Below are 18,754 nucleotides of genomic sequence, written 5' to 3'. Positions count from 1 at the left end.
AATTCAAGGATCATTTCGGGGTGGGGTGGGGGAACAAAACTCAGTCAGTAGACATCAAATGATCACCAGGGCTAACTGGCCAAGTTGGTCCTAGTAGGGCCAGCAAGACCAGGGAAGAATTTAAATGTGGGGTCCCAGAAAGGGTTTCTTTATAGAAGAGGAAAGGGAAAAGGGAATAGAGGCTAATTCAAATTGAAGGCCAGGTGGAATAGCTCTGTCTTACAGACCCTGTGGAAGGAGATCAAATCCTGCAGGGCCCTAGTCTCGTGGGACAAACATGGAGGGAAGGGCAGCATTTCACACTGGGAAGAGATGGATTATGAATGTTCCTAAGGCTGATTCTTAATATGCAAGTTATGGTTGTAGGGAACCAGCACCACATCTGTGCTAGGCTGAGTAGCAATATTGGTATATTGTGTTACTTCTCGGTATTAATGAGTGTGAGATTTTTAGTAATTGTCTGTAATGCAATTTCATATTGCATTGTGGTGGCCTATTTAAATCGTGTCCAATACTTTGTCTTGAAACTGGCGCAACACTTTGCATCTTCTGCCTCCAAGCTGATGTCACATAGAGCTTTCTTTCATGTTTTATTGCAGGCATGAGAAGACTTGCTCAAATTACTGCCATATCACCATTTTTTAATTAGTACAAGCCACTGATTCATGAACTTGATAACACTGGAATTCTTTTGAGACTTTCTGAATCTATATGCATACAGACTTTTGACAGTCATCCCATATGTGAAATATAATACAGAAAGTAACTCTTGGTGGGGTCGGTTTTGTTTTGTTTTTTTAAAAAAGAGAGCAAGAATGCTTTATTTATTTATTTTTATTATTCATTTCATTTCTTTATCGCATTTCTTTATAAGAAAAAAAATCTCAAAGCTGTTTACAACCTCCATTGAAACATCAAATAAAACAATCCAGAATAAAACATTAGAGATTAAATCAAATATAAAGTATGCATTCAAAGCAACATAATAAACTAAAATATTATCTTAAAAGTTTCAAAATAATACAAAGGATGCCATGTACAGCATGGACATTTAACACAGCAAAGTCAACAAAAAATATTTTCCTTAAACATTGCAAAAAACATTACTAAAGGAAGTCAAATAAACTGCACATTTGAAACATCACAGTTGGCAAGAGAATAAAATATTATCTTAAACATATATTTCTGCTGTTACTGTACTGCCAATAGTGGCTTAGGCTTGATGACCTCGGTCTCCAATATTGTCTCCAGCAGCCTCAGCCTTTGTAAGTGAAGTCAGTCAGGACCTGCTTTCCCAGGCCAGGTGGGAAAAGACCTGTAAAGGAGCAGATCTTCCAGGACTCACAGCCTAGATTTATTGACATTACTGCAGTTAATAAATGAAAATCACAAGTCTGTGGTTCACAGGTATGGTGGTATTGTGTGTGTTGATCTGTGGTCTAACACATGGATGATTCTGCAGTACTGTGGAGGTTGGTTTTATTTATTTAGTTTTTATTCCCTTCTGCCTTCATGTTTGTAAGAGAAATGATAAGATTATTCTGCAGGGCTGCGTTGGTGGGCCGATTTCTGAGATGCCTGCATTTTTCTAACTGATCTATGGGAAGCATTACATAATACCCTGAGGATCTAACCAGGAACACCCAGCATTAGCTAGATTCTGGACCAGAATGAACAATCAGCTTTTTCAGTTGTTTTATGTTTCCTTTAGATAAAATTCCAGTTAGTGCTTTGGCAACAATATTTTCATAGTGCAGTATTACAGCAGCCTAAAATGAGTAATTCAGGCAACAAGGCAATGGACTAAGAGTCAGGAGACTTGGGTTGTGATTTTAGAACTGCAGTGACTTTCTTATGTGCATCTTGTCCAACAGTTTTGATGATAATAATTATTTTTTCTTACACAATCATCCTCCAAAACTCAGTTTCAATAGCTTCATTTTTGTGGTTAGTTGCTAAAATACTGAATCTGGTTAAGTGTATTCAAATGCATTGCGAAGGATGTCAGGCATGTAGAATTTGAAATCCTCCAACTATGGCTGCATTTATGTTGTTCCCCAGGTGGTACAGCTAGGGAGATACTGGCTAGCATTAAAATATTCTCATGATAATCTTGGTTTAACTGTTAGGAAAAGTAGTGATAATAATTTGATCTCAGCTGTGCTAAACACTATCAAAATATAGGAGTGTTCATATAAAAAGCACCTTCTTTAACCAGTCTACAGCAAACTAAAAATCTAACATGCATGATATTAAAGGAACATTGTGTGTATAAATAAACCTTACTCAAATTTAGCAATATAACATTTGTATTTGGGGGGAAATGGTTTTATGTTTTTTGCTAGTTTGCAATTAAGTCTTACTTTCTGAACTCAAAACAGTCAACTTTCAAACCAGTGGGAGATCAGAGGCTGTGGCAGCCATTCTCCCATCAGAAATGTCATCAGCACTTGTGTTTGATCAAAACCTAAAGTTGAGTGAAATGCTCTATTTATTTAGAACCTGAAAAAAGTCCTAATCCACCCAGTTTACAGTATGTTGGTTATATGCTAATATAGCTAGATACTTAGCCCTTTGCATACAGCATACTGCTTTGCCCTATAAATGCACAAAACAATTCGCATACATTGACCTGATATTCCTTACAACAGCAGTGAAAGCTAGACTGGTCTTACATTTGAACCAGGAATTTCACAGTTCACGTTATTAACCATCCTAGCAGCTAAGAAAATATTTTCTTGAACATAGACAATCTGTATTTTTAGAGTTGGCATCTCTGTCTCGGCAGACAATGTAAGAATGTCCCTTTGGGGGTGAAGTCAAACCATTGGAGAGTTACACAGCACCTGCTTTGGCTGTAGAGACGGATACAGGAGAGACATGTTTGTTGCAGGTGGGGCAGAAGATGTCTGGTTGTGCTGATGCAGGTGTACAATGGTTTTTCTTCTTTCTGCGCTCCTCTCAGCAGTCATTCCTCCTCTGGTCACTGCTGTGGATACACAACCTGATTATCTGTCTCCAGGCACAGCTTTTTAAAAAACAAAAACAGCAAAAACAAAAACCAGTGAGCAGTTTTTGGAAGTTTTTTTAAAAAAAGTATTATCAACCACCTGAGTGAATATACTTCTCGTTCTTGCATGTGTTCTTAGTGCAAACATACCGTATATACGCGAGTATAAGTCGACCCAAATATAAGCCGAGGCACCTAATTTCCCTACAAAAATGTGGGAAAGCTTATTGACTCAAGTATAAGCCGGTTCACCTTTGCCACTGTGGTAGAGGAGGAACGAGCAGCCCAAAGCAGCCCTTTGGGCTGCTCCTTCCTCTTCCTCCTTTGCTGCTGTGGAGCTCACCCCGTCGCAGGGTTTCGAACCGCCATTCTTCTGATCAGCAAGCCCTAGGGCTCTGTGGTTTAACCCACAGTGCAATGTTCCCTTGTGTTATACAGAGAAGGCTGGGGTCCTGTCCTGTTTAAGCAGGAGCCAGGGAAAGTGAGCACCTGTGGGGTTTTAATACTTCCTTAACTGATAGGCTTTCTGCCTTCTGGGGTCTAAAGTTTGCATTTAAGGGAGCAGTTCAGGAATGGAACAAGCTGCCTGGGGAGAGTAAAGAACCACCGTTCTTGCACACTCCTTAAGGAATGGTTGACTTGAGTATAAGCCGAGGGCAGCTTTTAAAGCACAAAAAATGTGCTGAAAAACTAGGCTTATACTCAAGTATATATGGTATATTCTGTATTAGAAGTGGTTGAGCTCTGAATGAGATCACTCTTGGACTTGTGCCCTGGGAACTGAAAATGCACAGTCACAGCAGGGATAAGCTTTGGGTTATCACAAAAAGGAATATAGTACATGCTTCCCATATCAGCTACATTAGTGTAAACACATTTTATTCAACATACAAAGTGCTTTTTGGTTGCTGTTCAGCTGTTGCAATAAGCAAAACAAAAACCCAATTTTTGTAAACTGTATGGTAAAATTGGAGTGTCTACTTCCCTCATCTGTGAGGGAAATTGTTATTGCAACTTGAGAGAAACATTTTACATATTTGGATTAGGGGATAAACTAGGGCTTCAGAACCTTGGTTGTGTAGAAAAGGGAATTTCAGCAGGAGTAACTTGCATGACTGCTGCTAAAGGTGGAGAAACCCTGCCCTCTTTTACATTGGGACACTCCACTTTGGAGCCTTATCAATTAACAAGGTAATTGCTTTAATCAAGCAAGGTGTGGGTTTTTTGGCATCTACTTTACTCTGTTTCTAGCAAGCTAAAACGAACCCAATATGCAATGTTTTAGGGTAAATGGGGTCCATTTTGTGTAGCCCCATGCAACACCATTCATTTGTCTTGTTTGGTCATTGATCCTCACAGAATGGATGGTGTCTTAGTTGCTGTTGCTGAGTCCCTCCAAGTAGGGAGCTCTGGTTATTTTAACAGTAGAAGTGTCAGATCTTGTTGCCATGGCCAGAGAGAGATGAGAGATTATACAAGCCTAAAGCTTATTCCAGTTTGTGCAGATAATGCTAAACAATAGTAGTGTTGCAGCCAAAAAAAGCCCCACCAAGGTATCTAGCCAATTTTAAAAGGGAAGAACTTGGAGGTTTGGTCTTACACACAAAACACTTAAGTAACTTTCACCTCCATCTTGGACAGAGGTTGGGTGATCTGGTTTAAATAAGAAACAGCAGAATAATCCACATGCACACATATCAGATGGTAACTCCTACAGTGTATGAAATAAATTGTGGCTAGTCCCAAGAACAAGTGATGGAAATATTTGGACTAGGTTGGTGCCGAGAGTGAATTGTGCATGGATGTTGCCTGATACCAAATCAGAGTACTTAGTGAGCCAGTACTGCCTACCCTGACTGCAACTTTCTAGGGTCTCAGGCAAAGATCTTTCTACCTAAATATTTCAGTTGGATATGATAGATTGATCCTGGGAGCTTCTGCTTCCAAGGTATGTGCTCTATCATTTAAGCTATGGCCTCTCTCCAAATATGATCCCTCACACATGGTTCCCTATTTATGCAGATAGGCATTAATCTGCCAGAAATGCCCATCTGTTGATTAAGGTTAAATGAGTATGAGACATATGGCCAACCAGCATGGAGATGCTCAGTCTGTAAAAATCCTAGGGATGGTATATATGCTCCTCAAACAGAAACAATTTTCACATTAAAGTGAATTTGTAGGAAACACAAATGGCAACATTTCTAAACTATCAACTGTTGTGGGGACATACTGTACATAGACATTATGTGCTATTTCCCTGACTGCAGTCTCCAAAAGCAAGGAATTCCTGCCAACTCTGTTCTGAAGGGTTGTAAGGGAGGGATTTGTTCATTTCATTGATTCTTTACTTTAAATTTGTGTGGTTTGTATATATTGATTTTGTTTGTGCATTCCCCAGTATCATCGAAAGAAGCTGAAATCATACATAAACTGTTGGTTGTGGAGCAACTTTGCAGAAATGTTGAAATAATGATCAGAGTACTTTCAGAACAGAAAGTACATCAAGCCAGTAAAAAAATAAAATAAATGCATACTTTTAAGAAGGGGGTGAAATCATGGATCAAATCCAGGCTTTATTGGAAAGATCCAGGCTTTCTAGAAATCAACTTTCTAGATCCATTTCAAATGAGCCTAGGTCTGGTTTTGGTACAGGAACTGCTCTGATCACCCTGTATGATGACATCTACCTGTATTGGGAGAGATGGGGAAATGTAGCAATGTTAATTCTCCTTGACCTCTCAGCAGCTTTTGACACCATCAAAGCACAGTTCTTGGGTTTTTCCAAGCCAATTTGTTCTAGAGTCCCTGAATCAGGGTTGGCTAACTCTGTGATCCTCCAGATGTTGTTAGACTCCAGATGTTGTTAGAACTCCCATCAGCCCAACCACTGATCAACAATGATGGGAATTACAGTCCAACAACACCCGAATGTTCATAGGTTGGCCACTTTTGTCCCATGTTATGATACTTGGAAGGTAGATTTTATGCTTAGTAAGAGAGTTGTATTTGTATCTGAGGTTTCAGATAACAGTTCTGTAAAAGTGAAAGCTGATGATTAAATCTAAACAGTCAAGGAAGTAACGCCCCTCCGATATATTGCATACAAGGTAACTGCAGTGGTTCCGTTCCTGCTTCTTGTTGCATGCATACTTCTGCAGTGTGGTAGCATCTATCAAAACACTGGAATAGTCTCATTCTACTTAGGAAGCTGTTTATGTGAGGCAACTTTCTACACAGTTTAGCCAATTTTAACCATGTTGGCATAACCCCCACTCTTCACTTAAGTAGCTTCCAATGTGGAATGAGTTACTGGTTCCATTTCTCATAGTTACCATGTCACGAATATGGAGAAACAGCCTTTGGCCTGATCCATGTGCTACTTCGGCTGTTTGATTTGGCTTCTTCTCTCCTGCCTGAAATGACACAGGCACTGGCTGGTGGAAGAGTTGGGGTGTGTGTGGAGGAGAGGAGCAAGCAAACAGCAGTAGTAAATAAACTATTAAGGAAGGAAATACTTTCTCCTGTCTACAGGGTAAAATGATGCCACCCTCTTCGTGCCGCTCTATCCTGTTGGCTTCGTGGTAAAGCCACTCCTGCCAGACAGTGTTTAATTTGGCTGCTTTGCACAATATTTTGTATTGCCCAGGCAAGGCTGCTGTTAACAGGAATGGTTTCTTCAGGCCAAGAAACAATCTCTATAAATCTACAGTTAATATGCAAGGCAGGTGGAAGCATGAACAGATTTCCATAGAAAGGCTGCTGGGATTTAGAGGGAAGCAGGGATTAAGCGGGGGCCACATCCATTGTTGTAATATTGTTCATTGCCCCTTGGAAATGAGTTATTTTTGCAGCTTTCTCAAGACAAATACTTTTGACTTCCAGACCAGGTTGTGCAACCTTTCTGCTGTCCTCGGCACACAAACACAGCACTTTCTCAATTTGCAGTGCTTAAAATTAAGTTTTTTCTACAGTGTGTAAATTGTGACTTATTGGATTTTCAGAAGCTCCTGATAACAATGAATTTTATGTAGACCCTTCCCTTCTTCCACTTCAAAACAAAACAACTTTCTAAAGATGCATTCAGACCAGCACTTCTGTTTATGCAACTGCTTCTGATACTCCACACCACATCCTGTGAATCTTATCGCTGTTTGCACTCAGTTTCCTGAATTTTTTATTCTCACAAAAGCTTGTACCTCATTAAAGAGGTACAAGCTGGGGTTGTCCATGTGAAGCACCTTGGAGATTTGGATCTGAATTATACTGCTGCATGTTCTTTTCCAATGAGGCTGAATATGGGACTTTTGCCAGATAAAATGAAATTTATCACACCTGGTAGGGACAGGAACCAAGTGAAGGGCAGCACTGATGAGCCGCTAAACTCATCAGGCTGAACTGTACCCTAAGACATTATCCTGGAATGAGGGAGCATGCTGTGCAATAATTGAAGTGCAGAAATCAGTTGCTTGTAACAAGGAGCTTTATGCTTCATTAAAATTATTATTTCTTGCTCTTCACTTAATTCTTTTTTGCCAGTTTTCAGAATTTTCATTGGCTGGATGAATACCGGTAGTCAGATTCCAGCCCCATTGTCTTGGGGTAATTTATATTTTTAAAAATGCAGAAATTTAATGAAGTTTATTGTAGTTGTATGCATTCAGCAATACACACAAAGTAGATTTTATTACTTTTACCTTTTAAAGATTAGCTATGAGTTTAGTTTCTAGGAAGAGAAAAAAGTATACAGTCTCAAGAAATAGAAAGAAGCTATGTTTTATTTATGTAAATAACACAGAGACAGATAACTATATAGAAATTTATTTGTGGCTTGGTGGTTCAGTGCAGGACCCTGTGTGAATCTAGCCACACATTTGAGATCAACAGACGTCCTCTTGCACATCCCTTTGCTTTGTGGGGTAGGGAAGTTATGCATGGTCAGGTATTTTCAGTAGTGGCACCTGCATTATGTGGTTCTCTCTATCTCTTAGCAGAAACCCCTTAGATTTTTTTATATATATATAGTGGTATACAGTATTTTATAAATAAATATGGGGAAGAAGGTAATGCTGTTTGAACACAGCAGCTTATGTAGGTTGATAATATTATCCTCCTGCTTTTTTCTGAGGTTTTTTTTTTTAGCCAATGCTGTAGTAGAATGCTGTTTATTGCATTCCAATTTATGTTTTATTGGTTTATGGATTTTTAGAGGATTGTAAACTGCTCTGGGGACTGTTATGCTTGAAGATGCAGGATAAAAGCTATTTAATAAAATAACTTTAGTCACATATAATATTGTAAGTTATAAATGATAATTTACAGGAAAATGCAGTAAGATTAGAGTTCAAAGCAATCTGTGAAGTTGGTATATCTGATTTATAGGCAAACTCTGAGGGTCTTCTTGTGAACCCCAGCCCCCTGAGGTCAGTCAGGTGGCAGCCAAAGGGGGTCCTTTCCTTGGAACTTTCTAAGCACGTTTGCTAGGTACCACCTTTGTTGCTTTTAAGTGCCAGATTGTCCTGTTCCCTCACACTTCATCTGCTTGTTTATTGCTGTGGTTTGCCGTTCTTTAAATATCATGTTAGAAGCAATCTTTTTTTTCTGGCTGCATTTATTGCGGCTAGGGGCCTCAAAAGCCAGCAGTGGTCTGGGCCTCCCCAGGCCTCTATTCAACCATCAACATTAGGTGGTTAGGGTTATGCTTGCAGTTATGAAAATTGTAGAAAAAAGCTCTCAAATTACAGTCTTTTATTTATAGTAGACAGCAGCCTCCTTAAGGAACTAGGTTTGGATAAACAAAAAAAGGTAAAACAATATATCTTTAAAAAAATCAAAATTGGTATTTGGGTTTCCTTTGGTATAATATTGTACATCAATATGCCCAGGAAAATGTTTTTGTAATCATGATAGATGTTTTTAATGGTGGGGGGGGGGTAAGAAAAATGACTACCCTTCAATTTTTACGAAGTTCACTATACAGTTTTTGTTTGTTCGTTTACTATATCCCTATCCTGCCTTGTTCTGCTACATACCTAGCCTCCACAACAGAGGCATGTTTCAGGGCAAACTCCCTTCTAGTTTATTTCCAGGTCAATATTAGGCTCTTTCTGTCTTCTTGACTATGCTTTTGTCTGTTTTGATAGCATACACTTTCTTTCTATTTTAGTTACTGCATACAAGGGTTCAAGCTCATGTCTTACAGGAGTAAAAAAACAGAATTATCTTCTCTGTTGTGGTCTAGAAGCTTCAATTCTAAATATCAGCAGCAGCTCAATTGGCCACAATCCAGCCTAGAATGGTCTCCTTGAGCCGACAAATTTTGAGCACACCTAAGTCAGTGCTATGATTTGTAACAGTCTGACAATCAGTATACCTATTTTTAACTAGTATTTGTGGCACAGCACAATATCGGTTGGTCAGACAACACACTTGAAGAGCAATTAGAATATTTTCTGATTTTTTTATATAAATCATGTTGAACATTGTATCAATTTATTAAACTGAACAAAGTAATCTTCAGATTATCTTTATTCAGGGATTAGTAGTTTCCCAGCTACCACTGACCTCTTTTCAAAGTATTATAATATTATTAATGGTTATGTTGGCTGGGGCTGATGGGAGTTGTAGTCCAAAAATACAGGAGAGCACCTGGCTGGATGGCTGAACTAGCCACTTGAAGAGTATCTTCATAATTTAACCTTTTTCTTAACACTAGACAACTTAACATTAACTATGCATGCTATGAAGTTCTCTCTATCTTGAATCAAAAACTGCTCTTTATCTACTTTCCCCATACCACACATAATTGCATATACCTCTGTCATTTCTTTTCCCGCACCCTTTACTCACTTTCCCCACTAAACTTAAGCAACACGTTTAACGTAACCTGTTCTCTCTAGCCCCCAAAGCATTTTGGTTCTAATTTTCAGCACCTTTTTCAGGTCAACGGTATCCTTTTTTTTAGGTATGGCAAGCAGAACTTGAACATAGTATTTGTATAATGGTAGTATTATGATATAGGCAGTTTTATTTTCAAGCCCTTTCTAGGGATTCCCAACATGAGATTCTAATTTTCATAGCTGCTGCACACTGGGTTAGCATTTTCATTGATCTAGTTCCCCTAAGCCCAATAGCTTTTTCCTAGGCAGTCACCAATTAGCATACGGTACTTGTGAAGTGGTTTTTTGTTTACCTTATCATGTGTTACTTTATACTTGCTCCCCCCCCCCCACATGTAACTTCTTACATAGAATCAACATTTGCCATTTAATGCAACTGCATCCAGGATTGTGGATAAGGTCTCCCCTTAACCACAACCTGTAACCCAAAAACATAGTTAAGGAGGAGAGCTCTTATCACAGTTGTGGGTCTGTACAACACGCTGAGCCAAACCTTGACTTGGCTGCCACCCATCATTGACCTAAAAAGACCAGGGAGGAGCAAAATCTACTCCTCACAAGCCAGCATGTTTGCACTAAGCCATGGTTTGGCTTAAGTGTGACATGCAAATGTGGCTGATATGCTGCAAAATGCTCAGACCTGCCACGATTGCATCCAGTTTGACCTTTATTATTGAATATTGCTGTTCTTTAATTTGGTTTCTCAATAGTTACACCCCTGTGAAATAACATACACTAATTGTCCAAGGATAAACAAGGGCTTCTGGATGATAAATAAAGGACAAAGAGAAAAGTGGAATGGGGAAGTCCCCATTTTACAGCCCATAAGCGCCTTCTGCTGAAGATTAACAGATGTCCATCTGGCAGCTCTCATGTATCCATTTGTTCATAGCTTTTTTCGGTGGGGGGGGGATTAAGTGAAACTAGGAATCCCGTCCATTAGTAAATTGGTCTTTAAAAAGTCACTGCATGGTAACCTGCCATTTACATAAAGGATAAATACCTGTGGGAAGAGGGGTGAATCAAAGAGGAGCCTTTTACAGGAACTATGCTGAGGAGTTGACTGTTCACTATAGAAGATGCTGAGTTATCTGTGTGCTAATGCAGTGTGTTCAAATAGATTATGTGATTATTCACAGTGTGCATATATACTGGGTATGGATGGAAGAAAACCAAAAATGCAGCCCACAGTGAGTCAGCTAAAAATCATAATTGCACAAAGGGTGCATTTTATCCTTGCCCATGTGCAGCTCTTCCTGTCGCTTTGTGGCAACACAGTTGTGTCTCAACACTGAAACTACATTGATGTGGTGGTGCAAATGACCCCTGTAACTGATTGTTGAGATGGCACACCTTAGCCAGGAAACGTACAGGTGATGTAGCTGAACTAACACCACACAAAAAGGAGTACCGTATATCGCGGCGTATAAGACGACTTTTTAATCCCAAAAAATCTTCTCTGAAGTCGGGGGTCGTCTTGTACGCCGGCAACATCCGCCCCGCCACTGGCAGAGTGTGTGCGTGCACCGTCTCAGCCGCCATGGAGCCTCTCCCCACCGCTCCAGCCGCCGCTGCCGCTGCCTCAGCCGCCATGGAGGCAAGCGCGGAGGGCTCCTGTGCGGCGAGGGGGAGGCTCTCCCCGCCGCTCCAGCCGCCTCAGCCGCCATGGAGGCAAGCGCGGAGGGCTCCTGTGCGGCGAGGGGGAGGCTCTCCCCGCCGCTCCAGCCGCCTCAGCCGCCATGGAGGCAAGCGCGGAGGGCTCCTGTGCGGCGAGGGGGAGGCTCTCCCCGCCGCTCCAGCCGCCATGGAGGCAAGCGCGGAGGGCTCCTGTATGGTGAGGGGGAGGCTCTCCCCGCCGCTCCAGCCGCCATGGAGGCAAGCGCGGAGGGCTCCTGTGCGGTGAGGGGGAGGCTCTCCCCGCCGCTCCAGCCGCCTCAGCCGCCATGGAGGCAAGCGCGGAGGGCTCCTGTATGGCGAGGGGGAGGCTCTCCCCGCCGCTCCAGCCGCCGCCGCCTCAGCAGCCATGGAGGCCGCTGAACGCTTGGGCGGCAAGCGCGGAGATCTCCTGTGTGGCGCGGGGGACACTCTCCCCGCCGCTCCAGCGCTGCTGCCGCCGCCTCAGCAGCCATGGAGGCCGCTGTGCGCTTGGCCGGCAAGCGCGGAGATCTCCTGTGTGGCGCGGGGGACGCTCTCCCCGCCGCTCCAGCCGCCGCCACCACCTCAGCCACCATGGAGTGAGTATACCCCTTTTTCACATAAAAAGTTGGGGGGTCGTCTTATACGCCGAGTCGCCTTATACGCCGCGATATACGGTATGTGTTTGAGATATTGCTACAATAAATGTGCCTGGAGATTTTATAGAGACTTTCACTTAAAACACCACACACACACATTTTTGAAGTTTTTCCATTTAAATACAACTAGTTGTATTGTGTGGGCACAAGGGTATTAAAAACCATCAGAATTGCAGGTGTTTGAGTGGTCTGTTACATTTCATTTCTATGAAGTTAACTTACAACATCAAGTTACTGTTTGCTTTAAGCATATAGTGAGATTGGTGTCAAGTAATAGTTAAAATATATAATTTTCTCTGTATTGGCAGGCCATATGCTCATCAATTAGCCAGCCTGCAAACATAATTTTCCAATTCTCATGTCATACTTAAGCATTTGTTTTAACTAATCCACAGGCAACTAATGGAAACAAAAGTCAAACATCCTAAAGTAGATCCATGCCAGCTTCCCAGCAATGATGGCACTGCTGTTTGCCCCATTTTATGGCTTATACGACTAAAAAGGAGAACGAAGTGTTGCACAAATTTCCTCCAAGAAAGAGGTTTAAATTTCCATAAAAATATATTTTAAAAAAATAAAAAATTATCCAGTAGCAACTTAGAGACCAACTAAGTTTGTTCTTGGTATGAGATTTCATGTGCATGCACACTTCCTTCAGATACACGTGTATTTCTACTGCGTCAGACCAACATGGCTACCTACCTGAATCTAAATTTCCATACACTGTGAAATCCATTTCTATCATTAATTTAAAACTGACAAAGCAAATGCATTTGCTTTCATTTTCTTTCTTTTAATTTTAGGAACAGGTTCCAGTTCCAGTTTACCATCCAACTCCCAGCCAGACCCGCCTAGCAACCCAGCTTACAGAAGAGGAACAAATTAGGATAGCGCAACGAATAGGCCTCATACAGCATCTGCCGAAAGGAGTCTATGATCCAGGAAGAGATGGTTCTGAGAAAAAGATCAGAGAGTAAGTGCCATTTTTTGTGGTAACATTATTTAAGTAATTGCTTTTAGTGTAGCTATTTCATGTATTTACATATCAGTTTTTATCAATGTGTAAGTTGCTTCTCATCAGAAAAATTGTTGCAAAGAAGAAATTATATAATACAATATGTGAAAACATCAGAAAAATCCATAAAATATGATAGAATAAAAATCTCATAAGAAAAATCTCATAATCAGATAAAGTTAAGCAGATCTACCACAGGCTTTGCTGAATAAGAATTATCATGCATTGATAAGGAACCACGAAGATGTAGTTGTTCATGCTACCAGGGGAAGGTTGTGCCACTACTGAGAACACCCATATTCTCAGTCTTCAGAACCTTTTTGACATAAATTGCTTCCAGACAGTAATTTATTGTGGAATTAGTGCTGCTCATGCATGCTAGTTTTTTCATGCACTCCACATGACATTAATGTCAAAACAATCCCAGTCCATACTCCCCTCACTTTATAAACTGAATTTTCACCACCACAGAAAATCATGTAAGTATAAATAACCCATTATACTTCTGCAGGCACTAATGGTGTGATGCTTGTTAGTGCATTTTTTGGATGGGTGATTTCTTAAATATGAAATGCTGTTTCAATAGGTGTAATTCCGGACTCCTATTTCTGTTTACCCCAAACCTGAGCACAAGCTAGCCTAGCTGTTTTCATCAGCTGCTGTAAGCTAGAGGTTTCAACAACCTGATTAGGAGGAACACTTGCAGTATTGCCTCAAACTGCATATAATCACTCTTATTTCTTCCCCACTTAACCACAGAGATCTTGCACAAGACTTCAGTAAAACATTTTTAACCCAACTCCTCAATTGTGAAATAAGGCTGGCAATATTTACTCTTGAACACTACTCAGAAATTTGGAGCAATGTGCAACCGCAGCCTTCTGTGCCCCATCTCACACTATTAGATGGTCCCCCAGCTCTCTTGCTTATGTAAAATCTGGATCCAAAACCAGTAATCCTAATCCAGTTGGGTTTGTCATGCTGATTTCAGAGGGGCTCCTGGTGAAGTGGGGTGGTGGGTGGCACATAGCTGTCACAGCTGAGTGGTGTCTGAAGAGGATGGACAACCTAGTGGATACTGTGAGCCAGTCCTCCACACAGCAGTCATGACATAATTTTTGTCTAATTCACAATGGATTAATTAAGAAACTGGGTTGCCCCCTCTGGTTGCAAAAAGATATTCCTAATTAACAGTTCCAACATTGCCTGCTGATCTTTGAAGGTGGGCCTATCAAGTGAACATAGTAGCAAGTTTGTTTCCAGGAAGACCTCCCCCTGCTACCAAGAAACTTCATATGGCAGCAAGCAGTTTCCCTCCACATGTCTCCTTCACACCTGTACAGCTCAGTGCTCCTAGTAATTGGATATACTCTTTCCATAATGGCACAACAAGGCAAACACACTTATAAGGAAAAAACTCATGCTGTGGGTCTTTCTAGACTGAATTTGAGTTATTTTGCTTTCCTTCATGGCTCAAAGCAGCTTTAAGGTATTACCATAGAAAATGATCCCAGAGTAAGCTACAACGGAGTCACATTAAATTTTGGACCACTGGGGACGGGGGGACGGGACCAAGAGTTGTATCTAGCATTGCCTGTGCAGAGTTGCCCTCATGTAATGGATCTTCTTTCTTCACCCCACCCTCAAAATCTCCTGAGCTTCCTCCCACCTTCTGGAGCAGATGGAGGGTGCGTGGAGGCTGCAAGGGAAAGTTCTGTTAGACAAGCAGAATTCTGCTCTGTTAGTGGAACAACTGTGTTCGATATGGTCCCAAATCTACAGGAGGAAAAGACCATCCTTGGGGACAACCAAAAAACAACAAAATAATGATCAAGTTTCTGAGTTCTGTATAGCATTTCATGATGCTGAATGTTAAGCAGAAAAAGGAGTAAGAAAAAAGTTGGCATGAAATTTGCAGTTATAACAGCCCCAGAGTTCTGCTGACTTATTTGGATTAGCCTCTGCTGATTTCAGGTTACATCAGTGGTTGCTGGGAAAGAAAATGTCCATGACGGTTAGTGCTATTTTTTGAAAATAAAAGGTCTTGAACCTGTCTCCATGTTCCTTGTGAGATAAAATGTAGAAGTAAAAAAGAGAAAGTAGTTTTATATTAAAACTATAGATTAATTTTAGGTGCTGCATCAGATATAAGCAAGTACAGTTTCAGTTCACTTACTTTATTACATAGCAACTTGTGGGTATGAAACCCCTGCAAAAGGTATAGTTCTATTAGCAAACATAGGAATCAATAATAGTAAAACTAAAGAATATTCAAAATTATTTAGGAAAGTTCTACATCTCTAAATTTTAAATGTTAATAAGTTTTGGCTAATCTTATTTGTTTTAGCGGATGGGTGCTTCAGCAACAAGCATTTCCCCTTATGTTTTGGTAAGAGGTGGACAGGTTAATATTTCAACTGAGTTCAGATTCTCCTCAATCTTGTTTCCTGTTTTCCTTTCTAGATGTGTGATCTGTATGATGGACTTTGTTTACGGGGACCCTATCAGATTCCTGCCATGCATGCATATTTACCACCTGGACTGTATAGATGACTGGTTGATGAGATCTTTCACGTGTCCTTCCTGCATGGAGCCAGTTGATGCAGCACTGTTGTCCTCCTACGAGACTAACTGAGCCAGAGCTTCTCTTCTGACCTGTCAAGGAAACCATCCACTTTAAAGGGATTTGATCCTTTGCCATCTGCCCAAAGAACCAGGGATTAGGAAACAAAATCATGCACAATAAAATCTCATTTCTTAAGAATAAAGAAATATCCTGAATAGCAGACAGAGGGAGGGAGGGAGGGAGGGAAGGAAGAAGAAACACAGTTATAGACTATAGAAAAAGTAGGAAGTTATTTTTATGTAAAGCCTTGATCCAGTGCTTAAAAATAGTTGCTCCTTAAGAAAGCCTGTTAGCACACCCATACAAAAGAACTGTGTGAATAATAAAATATGTTAAAAATTAAATTGTGTGGATGCAGCCCACCAGGAAGTTTCCTGTTCAAGCTTCTTTGAGATGAATGACAATAATACTATTGGGGGGGGGGGATGAGTGTGTGTGTGAGAGAGAGAGAGAGAGAGAAAATGCTAAAAAGGAGAAAGGGATGCTGGAGTATCCTTTGTCGTAAAGAAAATGCATTTTTTGTTCAGATTGCTTCACAAGTATTTGGGTCAATGCTCTATTTACAAAAAAAGCTACATTTTATAACACTGGCACAAAAATAGTTTCAAGCTTGTTTGCACAGTTTTTTTATTCATTGGAAAGGAATCCATTTTGCCTTAGGTCTTCTAAAATAGTGTATTCTTATTTTGGGGCTGGCTGTATGCTTGAAAACCAGTTTATTTATAACTTGTTATAAAAGTGCTATATTTTGTTTGCAGTTAGGATTTGTGGACTTTGAGGTCTCCTAGCTTGTAAGCAAACTTGAGATGCACTTTTTTTCTATATGAGACATTTTAATGTGACAATATTAAAAGAAAACCAACAGAAACCAGTATTTGCCTTTCTAGTGTTTCATCATTTTCTTTCTAAGCAGAGTGTAGAATTCAAATACTAAAATTGAACTTAACATTTATTAAGCTGAAGATTACCCTGCATCTCAAAAATACAATTTGTTGGGGATGCATTCTTTCAAAAAAGTTTCATCTTGGATCATATTAAAAAAAAAATGCATCTCTTGTTTTTGTACTTTAGATTCTCAAAACTATACTGTGTCTCGGTCTCTGTGTATTAAGTGTACCTTTGGTATTCTTTTGGCTGACATAGCAGTCTATCGGCAGATATTAAAATATTCTATATTTTATGTTTTATATGCAAAATTCATATTTGGCAAATAATTACATAAAACTGATCAAGTTAGTGATCCTATGGCTGGTAAGGGCTGTTCCAAGTATTTACATTTATGAAACTAAAAAGAAAAGTGATGTGCTTGATAGATGCAGTCTTGCAGAGAAGGTAGTTGTAAAAAAAAAATCCACTTAGGATGTGGAGTTTTGTTCTTTTAAAACATTCTTTAATGTGACCTTTATACTTTTGACTTAAAGCCAATATGTTGAAATGTCTTAGTTTAACATGAGATGCAGGCAATGTATCAAGGACTGTTCTGATTGTTTTGGCTACGTGATTTGAAGAAACTGTATGTAAACAACTACTACACTGAAGACTATGTCTACAGTATAAGCACTGCAGACTGTAAGCATTCACCAAACAAATCCCATCAGTGGAAGCTGTACACAAGGACTTATGCAACAGGGCTTTCACCCCCTCCTCACCCCATGCTCCCTGAAATTGGCTCTGGATGTGTGTCAGGAGACCTCCCCAGGGCAGCATGCAAGGGGAGGAGAGGGAGGCTTGTTCCATCTGGCAAGCTGAAATGCTTGGGCTGATGGTAAGATCAGAAGAGCACAATGTGGAATTCCTCCCTCAATGCTATAGAATAGAGCAATTACATGTAAAATAATTTCTACAGGATTAGTTGGCAGACTGCAAAAGTATCCACTAACCTGTGGAAGATGCTGTATAAGACACTGTAGACTATTTCCATTCAAATGCCTTCCATATCCCATGGTGTGTAGTGGTGTATACACAGCACCTATGCAAGCAGCCTTTCCTATTTGTTTCGTTGGACAAGGCAGACTCGGGCATACTCCAAATTGCCCTTGTAAGTGAAAAGAACAGAGGCTGGGAGGACTTCAGTGTTTGCATCAGAATCGACATACCTGCAAAAGATTGCTGGATTGGGATAATTGTTAAAGTATAAATGGTGCACTGTTGGAAGAAAGCAACTAGCAGTATACAGTCTTGGGTTGATTTGCATTTATATTGCAAACCTTTTCCAGTTCCCCTTCTTTAATTCAGCAATTCTTAAATCTGAGAAAGAAAAATATGAAGTTGTGCAATATTTTCAGTAGTAAATCATACTACCTTTCTTATCATTCCACCTGTTGTTTTCCATATATGTTGATGTCTATCTTGTCAAGTATTATAGCCAGACTTCTCTTCTTTTACCTTGGATTGTTAAATCGACAAATGAACACTTTTAAAACACCTTTTTCTTGTTCATTGTTGTTTGTTCCCAAGATTTTTTTCAAAAGACAGAGTCAGGGAATGTTATGAGAAAGTGAGTTGTAACTGGTTTTCCCAACTTAATTTCAAAAACCTACTTTTTATTAAGCTATTTATTAAAGGGTTAAGATTGTAAGAGACATTCAAAAGAACTTACTAAATACAGAATTAAGTGCCCTTAAGCATATAGAGTTGTGCTTATATTTGTGTTGCCTTGTGGCCTTTTACTCAAATACCAAACCAATTTTATATAAATTGATTTTAAACCCTCATATCTTCATAACATATTCAGTGCTTTTTTTCTGGGGGGGGGACGCAGGGGTATGCATACTCCTAATCTAAGTTTGGCCTCACTGAGGGGCGGTATTCAATATGAATAGGAAAATGAGAGTACCCCAAACATTTTTTATATATAGAAAAGAAGCACTGGATAGATCCAAGTTTAACTTTTGTTCTAAAACTCTGTTG

General features: G+C 40.1%; 1 protein-coding gene across 3 annotated transcripts in view; it reads left to right on the top strand.

Annotated features, from left to right (window-relative positions):
- RNF11 (ring finger protein 11) overlaps positions 1-18,754 on the top strand; it is a 36,907-nt gene that overhangs the window by 11,270 nt on the left and 6,883 nt on the right. For 2 of the 3 annotated variants that reach the window (XM_033152169.1, XM_033152171.1), the window contains exon 2: positions 13,007-13,176. In XM_033152169.1, coding sequence (XP_033008060.1) covers positions 13,007-13,176 — 170 coding nt within the window. Of the gene's footprint in view, positions 1-13,006; positions 13,177-15,681; positions 16,717-18,754 lie in introns of those variants that run through there. The other variant, XM_033152170.1, reaches the window with a different exon arrangement.

Source organism: Lacerta agilis, chromosome 6 (assembly GCF_009819535.1).
Source record: "Lacerta agilis isolate rLacAgi1 chromosome 6, rLacAgi1.pri, whole genome shotgun sequence".
In the NCBI taxonomy this organism is placed as follows: Eukaryota; Metazoa; Chordata; class Lepidosauria; order Squamata; family Lacertidae; genus Lacerta; species Lacerta agilis.
Note: the sequence above shows the minus strand (reverse complement) of the source record. Positions and strands in the feature narration are given on the sequence as shown.